Source organism: Lissotriton vulgaris, chromosome 10 (assembly GCF_964263255.1).
Source record: "Lissotriton vulgaris chromosome 10, aLisVul1.2, whole genome shotgun sequence".
In the NCBI taxonomy this organism is placed as follows: Eukaryota; Metazoa; Chordata; class Amphibia; order Caudata; family Salamandridae; genus Lissotriton; species Lissotriton vulgaris.
This window is the reverse complement of record NC_141698.1, coordinates 423,281,768-423,294,219: the sequence shown is the minus strand read 5'-3', so window position 1 is coordinate 423,294,219 and position 12,452 is coordinate 423,281,768. Positions and strand designations below refer to the sequence as shown.

Here is a 12,452-nt window from a genome sequence, read left to right as displayed (position 1 = left end):
GGAAGGCGACGTCCGGTGATGTTGTGTCGAGGAGGCTCCAGAGTTCGACGGCGTGCCTGTGGACGGAGCGGGTGTTGAGCAGGATGCACTTGAGGTGATTGTTGCTGGTGCTTGTCTTGGCGGGTGCGGTGCAGGTTCGGAGGCAGATGAATTTGCAGGCTTGGCAGGTGAAGGGTCCATGGGTGTGTTTCGGGATGGCTTGGTAGCAGGCGGGGTTCCGGCCGGTGATGAGTGCGTGGAGGGTGGCGGCGTTGTAAGTCCGTCGGGTGGGTTGGTATCGTCGAGGGTCAGGGGTTCTGGCGCTGGTGCAGGGCGCGGTCCCGGCGCAGACGGGGTTGCCTTTGGCGCGCCAGCGGCGCGGCCGCTCCGCGGTCTCCATATGAGGGTAGAGTGAGGGAGGAGCAGCTGGGAGGTGGGAGCGGGGTGGCCAATGGGAGTGAAGGGGGCGGGCCGCAGGGGCTTAGCGGCGGGCGAAGAACCGGGGAAAACGGCGGGAAAAGACTGCGGGAGGGGGACAACAGAGCACAGGGGTACAGAAGGCAAAAGCAGGGGCAGAGAAAGCAAATACAACAAGGTGGCACTGGATTCCAAGCGCAGGGGTACAAAAAGAAAGAGGGAGCGAGCAGACAGGAGGAAAAACGGCAACAGCGGATCAACCCACAGGGGGCTGCGTGGCAGATGGGGGGAGCGACCTGCCTGGTGCCACTTGCCACTTGTCTTGGTGCTTTGCAGTCTCTTATCCTGAAAGAAATTGGCTTTCTGGCACAGACAGTCATTTAAATTAAAAGACCTTCATTTATCGAAATGCAGTATTTTACATCAACCAACAGTAAGACACTTGCCTCAAGACCCTTTGTTACATATTGGTGGATATTCAGATCTGGCAACTGAAATATCATCTTTTTTGTGACAATGCATTATGATTGTAAACTCATTCAGAAGGTGCACAAGCCCAAATGACCACCCTATTATGAAAAAGACAACCCCTCTTCCTTTGGTCTCTGCTCTGGGAGCCACTTCTAATCAGTGTACTATTCAGCTCTAGTGTGACATTGAACACTGGCACAAAGGAACATTTGGCAGAGGCAGAAAAATGATGACTTTCCAAAAGTGTTAATTTCAAACTAGTAATATAAAATCCAACTTGACCAGTAAGTTGGATTTTAAATTATTATTGAAATGAGTCCTTGGTTCATTTTCCTAGCTACTCCCTACCTGAAGTTAAGCATTATAAGGTGTTATAATGTAACCCAGTGCCCTCCTATGGGAGAGCTAGCCTTGCTTCACTGAAATAATGCCTTTGGTCGTTTTTCACTGCAAGTACATGTAAAACATAACATTCACATCCCTACTTTTAAAATGCCATGCACCCTGCCCTATGGGCATTTAGGGCCTATCCTATGGGTGACTTGTAAGTATTAAAAAAGAAGGTTTATGCCTGACAAACGGTCTATTTCATCAGATCGAATTGACAGGAGCCGGCCTGAAGACTTGCTTTGCTTTGTTGCTTCAGTGGTGGCCCAATATGTGCTGCAGTCTATTAGTGACATTTAACTTAAAGGCCTGGGTACACTTTTGTACCATATACTAGGGACTTATAGGTAAGTTAAATATGCCCGTCAGGAGTGTAGCCACATTTAAAATGCTTTAGAGGGCAGATCATGTGCTGGCATACCTAACTTAGGCTGGTTGGCAGTGTACCGGTGTGCAGTCAAAAAGCTAGCAGAATCTGTCAAAAAACAGCAGCTCCAGTCAAGAAAAAAATGGGGCTTACCATACAAAAGAGGTATTTTCCTCCACATATTCTAACAAAATTGCCTGTCATATAAAAAACAATAATGTGGATAGCAAACTTTCAGAAATGACCACCACATTAAAGAAAGGTAGGAGGAGCAAGTGTGTGCCGTTGTGTGTGCCGGTGTGAAGTCTGTCGGGTCAGAAAAAAATGAAGATGAAGGTCCGTAAAGATGGATACAAAAATAGATTGGGGGCTGATAATCTTCTTCCCAACTGTCTCTAAAATATTCTCTCTCTCCCATCTTGGGCTTAAAAGAACTGAAGACGTGCCTGAAGCAAGGGAGGATGGAAAACACGACTAGAGTGTTTATGTGGAGGTTGGAAAGCACCGTGCATACAATTAAGATAAAAACTATAATTGTCAGTCATTAATGAAAAAAATGCTTTCGTTACAGTGTAAATGACAATTAGCGGGACACAGTTTCTGCTCAGTTTTAATACACATGACCTATCTGGCCAGGCCAGAATTACATACAACCCTATTATTACACCAGTTCTTCAGAATAAAGTCTAACTTCAAGTGACCAGACCATCCTCAAATTTGGATCTTTGGGTTAAAAAGCTCTTATTAATACTGCTAATAACAAATAGGGCTGGCTCTAATCAGTAAGACTGAGCCTCGAAAGTACAACAACAAAGGAAAATTGCCAATACTGATATGTTCTTTTAGAAAAAATACTTTCTCCAAAGTACAGACGACAGTTCAATACCTGGGGTGGCTATGGAATAGCTGTTTATTCAAAATTATTCAAAAATGAAAACCATTTATACTTTAGTGCGCCATTTCTGGTTATATTCTTATCCAGCAATGAAAATTAGGACACATAAACAGTAAAAAACTTCAACCATATCATCACTTTTCAGACATATCACATTCAAACCACTTTCATTCAAACATCCATAAAATACACACAAACTGGAAGTGAGTAAACCAGTTGAAAAAATGACATGTCAACTATAAAGTTATAAAACAATTCTTCGAAGTTGCAAGAAATACACCACTGTCATTTCACTTTTTGTTAGTTAGTTGTCAAAAACTTATAACACTAAATGGGTGTATAAGAAGGAAAACAAGTGCCAAATGACTAGGCACCAGGATATCAAAAGTTGACCCTACACGGTCTACGTGTTTCGAATCCTTATTAATGACAGGATTCTCTTCAGGACCATAGAACGCTCTGCAGAGGGGACAAAAAGGAAAGAGAAACAAAGACCAAATCTCAGTTTGTAATTCAGTTTTTGGAATAACCACAAAAACCTTAAAAGCACTACTACACAAAAACCACAACTCCAGCTTACCCGTCAGAAGAACAATGAAGAGTTATTTAGGGAAATGTGGTGGCTCCTACATGAAATGAAAAAGAAAGAAAGAAGCGTAGGAAGAAAGAATAAATCAAAAGAAAGGGGGTATTAGTAACACTTCCAAATAGCAAGTGCATGATGCACGTCCTTAGCGTCATATAACCAAATGGATTACCTCACAGGGAGTAGCAAGTGTCCCGGAGTAGCAGTAGTCTAATCTTCAATGCAGGCGCAGCAAGCAGTGGTAACCTTAATAAACCACATGCACAAGATTTAGAACATGTACACTTCGTAAATTCGCGAAACCACCTATTCGCATTCAGACCGGGCCGTCCTAGAATGCTTACTGGGCGGAGTTCCTGATTTGAGTCCGGGGGCGGTTCCAACAGACTTGACTTTCGATAGCAGCGTCAAGGATAGAATCAACACGCCGACTTTCTGCAAAAACAAAACCGGTGCTCGCCGAATTTAGAACCGAATGGGCCGTAGTAAGAAGTTACAGGTAAGTAACTGATGGAAGGAACAAAGTTCTTACCATCAGAAAGCCGGGTCTGACGCCATGGGCGAACAATTAGTCAATGACAGCACACAATGGGTTGCGCATGCACGACCCTCGGGAAGCTGAATGTTTCGTGTTTCCACGAAATTCCATTGTGTTGGAAGAGTGCACCTTCCACAGTAAGGTCACAGCAGAGGCATGTCCCACATTTATGGTGGCTTGTAATGTAGACTCTCATGACTTGACGTTTCAGTTGGAGTTTCTTTTTAACTTTAAAGTTATGTGAACGAGGTTACCCGAAAAAACTAGTCCGAAATTCAATGAAACGTGCCAGATGGACCCCTAGGGAAAACCTTCTTGAACGGAAAAAGAAACTCCAACTGAAACGTCAAGTTTGTGTCACTACTTTTTGCCCTAATGCCAACAAATTTAAAAAAATCATTGGACAGAATTGGCATCTAGTGAATTTGCATGAGAGTCTACACAAGTCTCCCCTGTTTGCATTTAAAAAAGAAAATTGTATTGCCAACTATGTAGTAAGAGCAGCCCCCCCGAAGGAATCACAACCCACCTTAAGACAACTTATGGGTTTGACCCCCATTACAGGCCACCATAAAAGTGGGACATGCCTCTGCTGTGACCTTACTGTGGAAGGTGCACTCTTCCAACACAATGGAATTTCGTGGAAACACGAAACATTCAGCAATTGCAAATCTAAAGCTTAAGTGCTGTTTTTCATCTCATCCTACTGAAGATCTTTTGTAAACCCCCCACATGATAATTGTTGTAGCCTTTATTTTGAAACGTGTAGACCGTGTAGGGTCAACTTTTGATATCCTGGTGCCTACTCATTTGGCACTTGGTTTTCCTTTTTATACACCCATTTAGTGTTATAGGTTTTTGACAACTAACTAACAAAAAGTGAAATGACAGTGGTGCATTTCTTGCAACTTCGAAGAATTGTTTTATAACCTTATAGTTGACCCGTCATTTTTTCAACTGGTTTACTCACTTCCAGTTTGTGTGTATTTTATGGATGTTTGAATGAAAGTGGTTTGAATGTGATGTCTGAAGAGTGATGATATGGTTGAAGTTTTTTACTGCTTTTGTGTCCTAATTTTCATTGCTGGATAAGAATATAACCTGAAATGGCGCACTAAAGTATAAATGGTGTTCATGTTTGAATAATTTTGAATAAACAGCTATTCTATAGCCACCCCAGGTATTGAACTGTCGCCTGTACTTTGGAGAAAGTATTTTTATTTTTATTTTTTAGAAGATCCTTCTCCTACTTAGCGGCCAAAACCTGGAATTCTCTCCCCTCTCACCTCCGCCTTACACAGAACCACCTCTCCTTCAGAAAACAGCTAAAAACCTGGCTATTCGATAAGTAATGCACACACCCTCCCTCAAGCGCCTTGAGACCCTCTGGGTGAGTAGTGCGCTATTCAAATTCCTGAACTTTAACTTTTTTCTTAAAGAACATATCAGTATTGGCAATCTTCCTTTGTTGTTGTGCTTGTTAATACTGGGCATCATTAATTTTAGATCATAATGTGCAGTTATGACAAAGGTTTCTAAATGTAATTAGTAGAGGGTTTGTTACTCTGTGTACACAAACCACCTCTTCAGGGAAGCAACACAAATAACCAGCAAAAGAAAGCTTGCATACAACTCTAGTTCATTAATTTCTTTGAAAACTTTAAAAAAATAGGAAAAACTGTGTAATTTCCACTGCCTTTGTGGTGCCACTTTAAGGTGTTGCAAACACAAAATGTAAAGTGATCATTCAGTGTTGAAGGTTTGTAAATGCAGTGCTACAGCAGGACTACAAATATGGTACTTTTTGTAAATTGTCCAATTAATAGTTTAAAAATATGAGCAAACCCATATATATTACTCTAAATAAAGAGAACTACACATATACCACTTTGAAGATAACCTTAAATTTGTGAATTTTCTTAATAATCAAAAGCAAAAGATGTGGGTGTTCTACAAGATGCTGCAATGGGTAATGGTTTAGAATGCAGAGCATATTACCTGTTTATTCCTAAAACCAGAATGGGAAACAACCAATCATTTATTCTTAAATATTTTATAAAAATGCACAAATAGTTAAAAAAAATCATTATGTCCCAGATACCTCAGATACCTTGGATTTTGATCTGTGCACCTTTCCCAATGAAAGTCACATTATACCTAGGATTAGTCAGATTAAGTTGGGTAGGTGGTACTTTCTAAATTGGAGTGTGATTTGTTCTTACATACCATTACAAATAGGTTTTATTTTAAAGCTTAAGTGCTGTTTTTCATCTCATCCTACTGAAGATCTTTTGTAAACCCCCCACATGATAATTGTTGTAGCCTTTATTTTGATTGTTTAATTAAATACATTACTTTTTAAGCGGTTTCGTTTGCAAAATACCAGCCTTTAAAAGCCATGGAGAAGAACAATTAGGGGCATATGTATGAAAATCCCCGTTTGCGATTCTCAACTAGCGATTCTTTGAGAATCGCTAGTTGAGAATTGCAAAAAGAAATGTATGTAAAAAATCGCAATTTTGTAGCGATTTCTTAGTTTTCCTTAATTGCGATTGCAAATTGCGAAATCGCAATTAAGGAACGCTTTCTCATTCATTTCTATAGGCCAGGAGGCCCATACGAATGAATGTGAAGTCATTCTCAATTTGCGATTTGCATTTTGAGAATCGCAAATTGAGAATAATTTCAAGGGTGCAAGGGTGTCATAAGGACACCCTGATGCACCCCGGAAATTAAAATGTGTGCGCATATACATGCTCTAAGGGCATGTATGTGCGCCATATGGCACCTTCACAAATGCCAAAAAGTGCATTTGTGAAAGAAATCGCAAATTACCACCAACTTGAAGTGGGTGGTAATTTGCGATTTCTTAAGGAGAAATCGCAAAAATTGAATGCTTGTTGCATAGCATTTAAGGAATCGCAATCTGCGAATCCCTAAATGCTTACGCAAGATTAAGGAATCGCACATTTTGCGATGCGATTTTTCCTACTACATAGCATTTTGCCAATTTTTAGTCACAAACGCTGCTTTTTTGCGAATCGCAGCATTTGCGAGTAAGAATTCTGTTGATACATCTGCCCCTTAGTCATTCTTGTGTTTTGCCTTTTCTTTGTGCAACACTCCTGCTGTTGTAACACTGAGCCGCACTGTAGCTCCCTCGAAGCACTAATCTCTGGAGTACAACATCCACTGGCATTATAGCACTGAAACCCACAAAGTGCTCTAATACAGGACCTCGATTTAAATGTGCCTTACCAGCTGCTGTTCTGGCATTGAGGTTCACGCCCAGCTCTACTATGTACATCGTTCTGATATGCATTACTCTCTTCTATGCATCACTCTCTGCTATTTGAAACGAATATTAACATAGAGCTCGTCTGATGCACCTCATTTCTGATGTGCAGTATTCCTAGCTATTTCACCCCGAGACCCTTAAACAGCTGTTCAAATGCCCCTCATTCCTACTTGCACCAAGACTTGTGCTTTGAAATAGCAGAATGGCGCACATCCGAATGAGATACATTGGAAACACAAAGTCCTACTCACACATCTCTGTTGATGCACCTCATTTCTGATGTGTATCCTTCTGTGCTAATCCAGCACTAAGGCCCACACAGAGAGTTCTACCAGTGCACATCATTTCTAATGTTTTCTCTGCTATTCCCCCACTACGTACATTACACACCACTTTTCTCAATTTTGATGAACAGCAGCCGCAGTGCTGGATAACATGGCAAAAACAATTGACAATGCCAAATAGATCTATTGTCAATATTTGTTTAAACCGTGCTGTTCAGCAGCTTAGCTGAAAAAAAAAGAAAAAACCCTATGATGAGGCAAGTGCTATCTGCGTCATCACACTTTTATTTTTAATTTCAGCCACTCTCTAGAACAGCTGCGCTGCTGTGGAATATGGCTATCAAACATTGATAAAGCCAATAGATCTTGCATAGACAAGAACCTGTTGGCTTTCCCAATGCTTGTTTGTATATGATGTCTACCTTACCGCTATGGACGCAACTCCTCCGTAATAGAAGCAAAGTCTTTTTTTATAGCTGTATGAGAAGTAGCTTGGTGCTTCTAATTTGCGCGCTATCACTGAATTTTTGTTTTGTTACGAAAAGGCTCTAAATTGCCACCTGGACTCACACTAGTTGTCAGATGATATGCCCTGATGTACTTCCCCATATGACCATGTGGACTGTCCCACATCACATGGCATTCTCCATTTTGCCAGATTGATGCTACACCCAATGACATTGAATACCCCAGATTACCAGTCATAATGGCATTTGAGACCCGATGATATCCTCTAAATAATCATATGAAAAACTCCTACAGCAGCACATTGATTACTCCGATCAGATATGTTAAATCAACGTGGCATATACCATCATATGACCAGGTAAAGCTCACCATATCACTAAAGGAAATGCTGCCTTATCACCACAAAGTATGAGCTCTGGTAACCAAATGAAATACCACTACATCTCCCTATGAAATGCCCTCAAACCAGTGCTTGAATCACATAAGCATGAGGCTGTGAATTACCAGGCTGACTAGCAGGCAGCAAAATAAAAGCTCTCCTCCACTGGAGAGGTTCTGCTTCCTGTGTGCTTAATATCTTACCTTTCACAACTGTTCCATTTTCCCTGACTGAGTGGTTATACAGTTTGCAGTGTGTGCTATGCAAAATAGAAAATCAGTGACCCCTCCCCTCTCAATTTCTCTTTGTAACTTTACCAATTCCCTATTAGTCACAAATCATAAGACTGTCTTATGTTACTACTGTACCTGCCAGAATCTCATGAACTTGTTCATTCTTGCAGGTGGATCGTGTTAGTTATCTTCTGCAGGAGATATACGGTATTGAAAATAAAAACAGCCAAGAGACCAAGGTAAGTTAGGTTCACAAAGTTACAATTTTGATTATTATTGTCAAAATATTATGCATCAAATAATCTAGAATTGTTTCTCTAAGATTGGAGACAAGAATTGCCTGTTTTAGTTCATCCTTGTGCTTAATCCATGCATAGGGATGTTGTAGAAGAACAGTTCTATTGATCGCACGTGAGAAACCAGAAACAGGCATGGCTATTCCCATATAATCACATCAACAAGAATATTTTTGTGTGAAAGGAAAAAATATAAAATATGTTGTTAGTTTCTAATTTGGACTGTTTCTGAACCCTATTTACATTTGATAAACGATTATGTTTCTGTATGTGCAGTTTTACAGCATATCTATTGTGGTTTTACATGATTTGCATTGCCCCGACATCTAGGAGTATTCTAACTAAGCTTTACTGTTTTCAGTTCCTATGTGTTGTGAATTCAGTTGGATTTCTTCCATGTTTTCCACTTAATTCAAAAAAAGTAAAAATCAGTGTCGTCTTTTTTTTGCTTTTGCTCTAATAAACAAATACTGACTTTTCCCCCAGCTCACATAAAGAATTTGCTTTTATTTCCGTCCTAAGTTAATTTCTATCATCAATTCTCCTCTCCTTTATTGTGCCCAATTCCCTTTTACTGCGCCTTTCCCTTGAATCTGCTCCTGCAATAACTCATCAATAATACACTCAAGTCCTTGTCTGTATTATTTTATGCTTTTGCGTGTTTGCTGAACTTGTTAATTATATAGTCATTGGCATCTATGTGAGGAAGCAACTCCTGTGTGCCTGCTTTTCAGATCATCACAATGTAAAACTGAGTGTTTGGTACAATGCTTTAAAGGAGGACACTGATTCTGTTGGCTTAAATATGCACAGTGATCTTTGTCACAATCTTGATATCTGAGGTTTCCAAAACCTCAGATATCAAGATTGTGATATCTGAGTGCGGGATAGATATCTGTCCCGCACTCAGTAAAAGAGGATGACATCAAAGTGTGGTAACTCTTGCCCTAGACCACTGGTTCCCAAACTTTTTCGACCCATGGCTCCCTTGACCTATTGGCCATTGGCCATGGCTCCCCAATATTTTAATTTTTTTTGTGGGCGAAGGGATGTAAGCCCAGCTTTGGGAGTACTTCCATTTTTCACCCTGAAAATAATTGGGATGAAGCAGATGAAGGTATTGTAATCATAGATGTAACAAAATAAAAATATGACAGCTGTTTAATGTAAACTTGAATTGGTTAAGTAAGCCAGAAACAATAATCTGAGGTCTGCATATGGAATTTTTAAAAACTATCTTTTTGTTTTAAAAAATTGACTCTAGAGGGGCTCATTCCAGGGAGCCAAGTGGAACAGGTGATGGGCGGGGTATGAATGAAATTTTTCTCATTTACACCTTTCTCAAGATTGCGTTAATGTGCCAATGCATACCAGCATCAGTAGAGTGAATGTAGAGTGGTATAGTTATCAAAATATTTGTCATCCATTTCAATGCAAACACTCAAGTGGACATGAATAGATCTACCCAAAAACCCAATGGATGAACACTCCACTGGGCAGAGCCAAGACATGACATGGCACCTTTGTGCAGTGCCTCAAGTGCACAAAAGATCCCAAACTAGAATTATCCAGTATTTGGGTGTCTTTCATAGATTCACATGCCTGAATCATTCCCCGTCGCCGAGACGGGAGCCTCCGGTACATAAAAAAGTAATGTCCTAAGGACATACATAGAGAATATAGGCCGAAGGGCCTCCCCTTTTGGGGCCTTTCCACGTCCTTATGTAAAAGGACCGAACTCTCATCGTTAGCCAATCAGCTCCGACCTCCCTCTAGAACCTTCCCGGGAGGAGCCTCCGTCCCTCAGATTTTTCTACCGCACTGAGCTCTTCAGGTTTTCCAAAATTCGAAGTCTCAAACTTCGCCGAAATTCACTTTGTCAAAAAAGGATTTATCCTATCATCGACTACATGTCGGAATCTAATAAGAAAGCTTCGTCCATGGCGGACTCACAGAAGAAAGCCCTTCTAAGGGCCTGTTCCTCCTGTGGCAAGCAGCGGATTCAAGCGGAGGACAAGCACGACCTGTGCTTATATTGCCTGTACCCTGACCACGTCACTGACAAGTGTAGGGTGTGTAGAGCCTTCCCAAAGAAGACGGTTAAGGAAAGGGAAAGTCGCCTTCGCGAATGGCTCGACAGGCTTAAGGTCCGAGACACTCTGGAATCTTCCGAGGGTAGTGTCTCCGCGACCTCCAAAGTCTCTAAGAAGAGACCCAGGGTGCAGTCCCCTGGTGAGACAGACACTCCTCCTAAGAAGGCGCACAGGAAGCCTTCGGAGGCACGCTCCACCACCTCCTCCGTGTCTGTTAAGGATGGCCAGAGGTTCAAGAAGCCCGCTCCATCTACTAAGCGGACCACCTCAGTCACGACCACTGGGTCGACCACTACGGCCTCATCGCCCTCCGCGACGGCCACGACGACCACCACTGCGTCCTCAGGAGCACCGGTCTCCTCGACCATTCCTCTGAAACCTTCATCCAATACGAAAGCGGCCTCTTCGTCACCTAAGAGGTCTAAATCTACAGGTACGCCTTCGCCGAAAACACATCATACCGAAGGCTCGTCACCTAAGACGTCGAAGTCAAGTTCGTCTCCTAAAACGTCGAAGTCAAGTTCAAAGAGCACGCCTTCGACAAAGATATCTCAAGTCCAAGGCCCTGCCATCAGTAAGGCGGCGAAACCCTTATCCCCGCAAAATTTGATGCCATTGACCCTGACGGAGGTGCCCAAATCACCAACACACACGGCAGGGGCGCCATCTTCACGCACGTCGTCGGAAGAGACCCCGGCGCCATCTTGGAAAGAATCGAGATTGGTCGAAGTCTCTATTCACTCGATTCCAACGCCCTCGGTTCGCCCAACGGTGGAATTAGCACCCGAGCAAGAACAGGAAACACTCCAGAGTGAGGAGTCAGACGAAGAACAGGAGGTTCACGAAGAACACCAGGACGTCCACGGGATCCGGGACGAAGTTCTGTATCAAGGCAGATCCCTGAACGTCGACACGGTGAACACCCCGATGATCTGTTTGCCACTGTCTCTGGTCAACGATTTGAAATCCCTGGTGCAGGACTATAAACAACGGTTCCCGGACGCAGACAGCGGTGCCCAGGTACCGGTCACCCAAGCGCAACCGTCGGCCTCGCACCCTTCCGCTCCCCAGGCCCGTCCTCGGAGCCAACTCCGACCGCAAACCCAGGCGGAGGACTCATCGGAAAGCGAGGAGGATGAGACGGACTTAGAGGAAGGCGAGGTGCAAGACGTCGCCTCGGACCACAGAGACGAAGATGCCGATGCTGCGTCATCACACCATTCGTCTACCCCGGCATCCCCACGACCGCGCCACTCTGAAGCGGCGGATGTGGGAGGTTTCCACAAACTGGTGGACAGAGCTGCAAGGAGGTTTCACATGGCAGTGGAATCCGCGGAAACGGAATGCTTCCTCCATGATTTCAAGGAGCACACCCAGAAATCGGCCAAGTCTATTCCTCTTATAGACTTTCTATGGGAACAGGGCAAGAAGCTGATGCTCACACCTGCTTCGGTGCCTGCGGTGGTTCCGCGCCTAGACAAAAAATATAAGGCCCCGAACTCCGCACCTGCCTGCCTGACCGGCCACCCCAAACCGGACTCGGTTGTCACTCAGGCGGCCCAAAAACAATCCCGCAACCCCTCCTCGCCGCTGTCTGCGCCCCCGGACAAGGAAGGACGGAAGCTGGACACCATAGGCAAGAGGTTCTCCACCACATCCGCCATGTCCATCAAGGTGGCAAATTCCATCGCCCTCCTTGGCCGCTACAACCGCCAGCTATGGGAAGACATAGCTCCCTACCTGCAAGGCCTGCCGGCCACG

At 43.2% G+C, this 12,452-nt stretch overlaps 1 protein-coding gene across 3 annotated transcripts in view; it reads left to right on the top strand.

Annotated features, from left to right (window-relative positions):
* The window catches only part of MGRN1 (mahogunin ring finger 1), a 395,304-nt gene that overhangs the window by 208,827 nt on the left and 174,025 nt on the right, over nt 1-12,452 (top strand). For all 3 annotated transcript variants that reach the window (XM_086941276.1, XM_086941277.1, XM_086941278.1), the window contains exon 10: nt 8,473-8,541. In XM_086941276.1, coding sequence (XP_086797402.1) covers nt 8,473-8,541 — 69 coding nt within the window. The remainder of the gene's footprint in view (nt 1-8,472; nt 8,542-12,452) is intronic.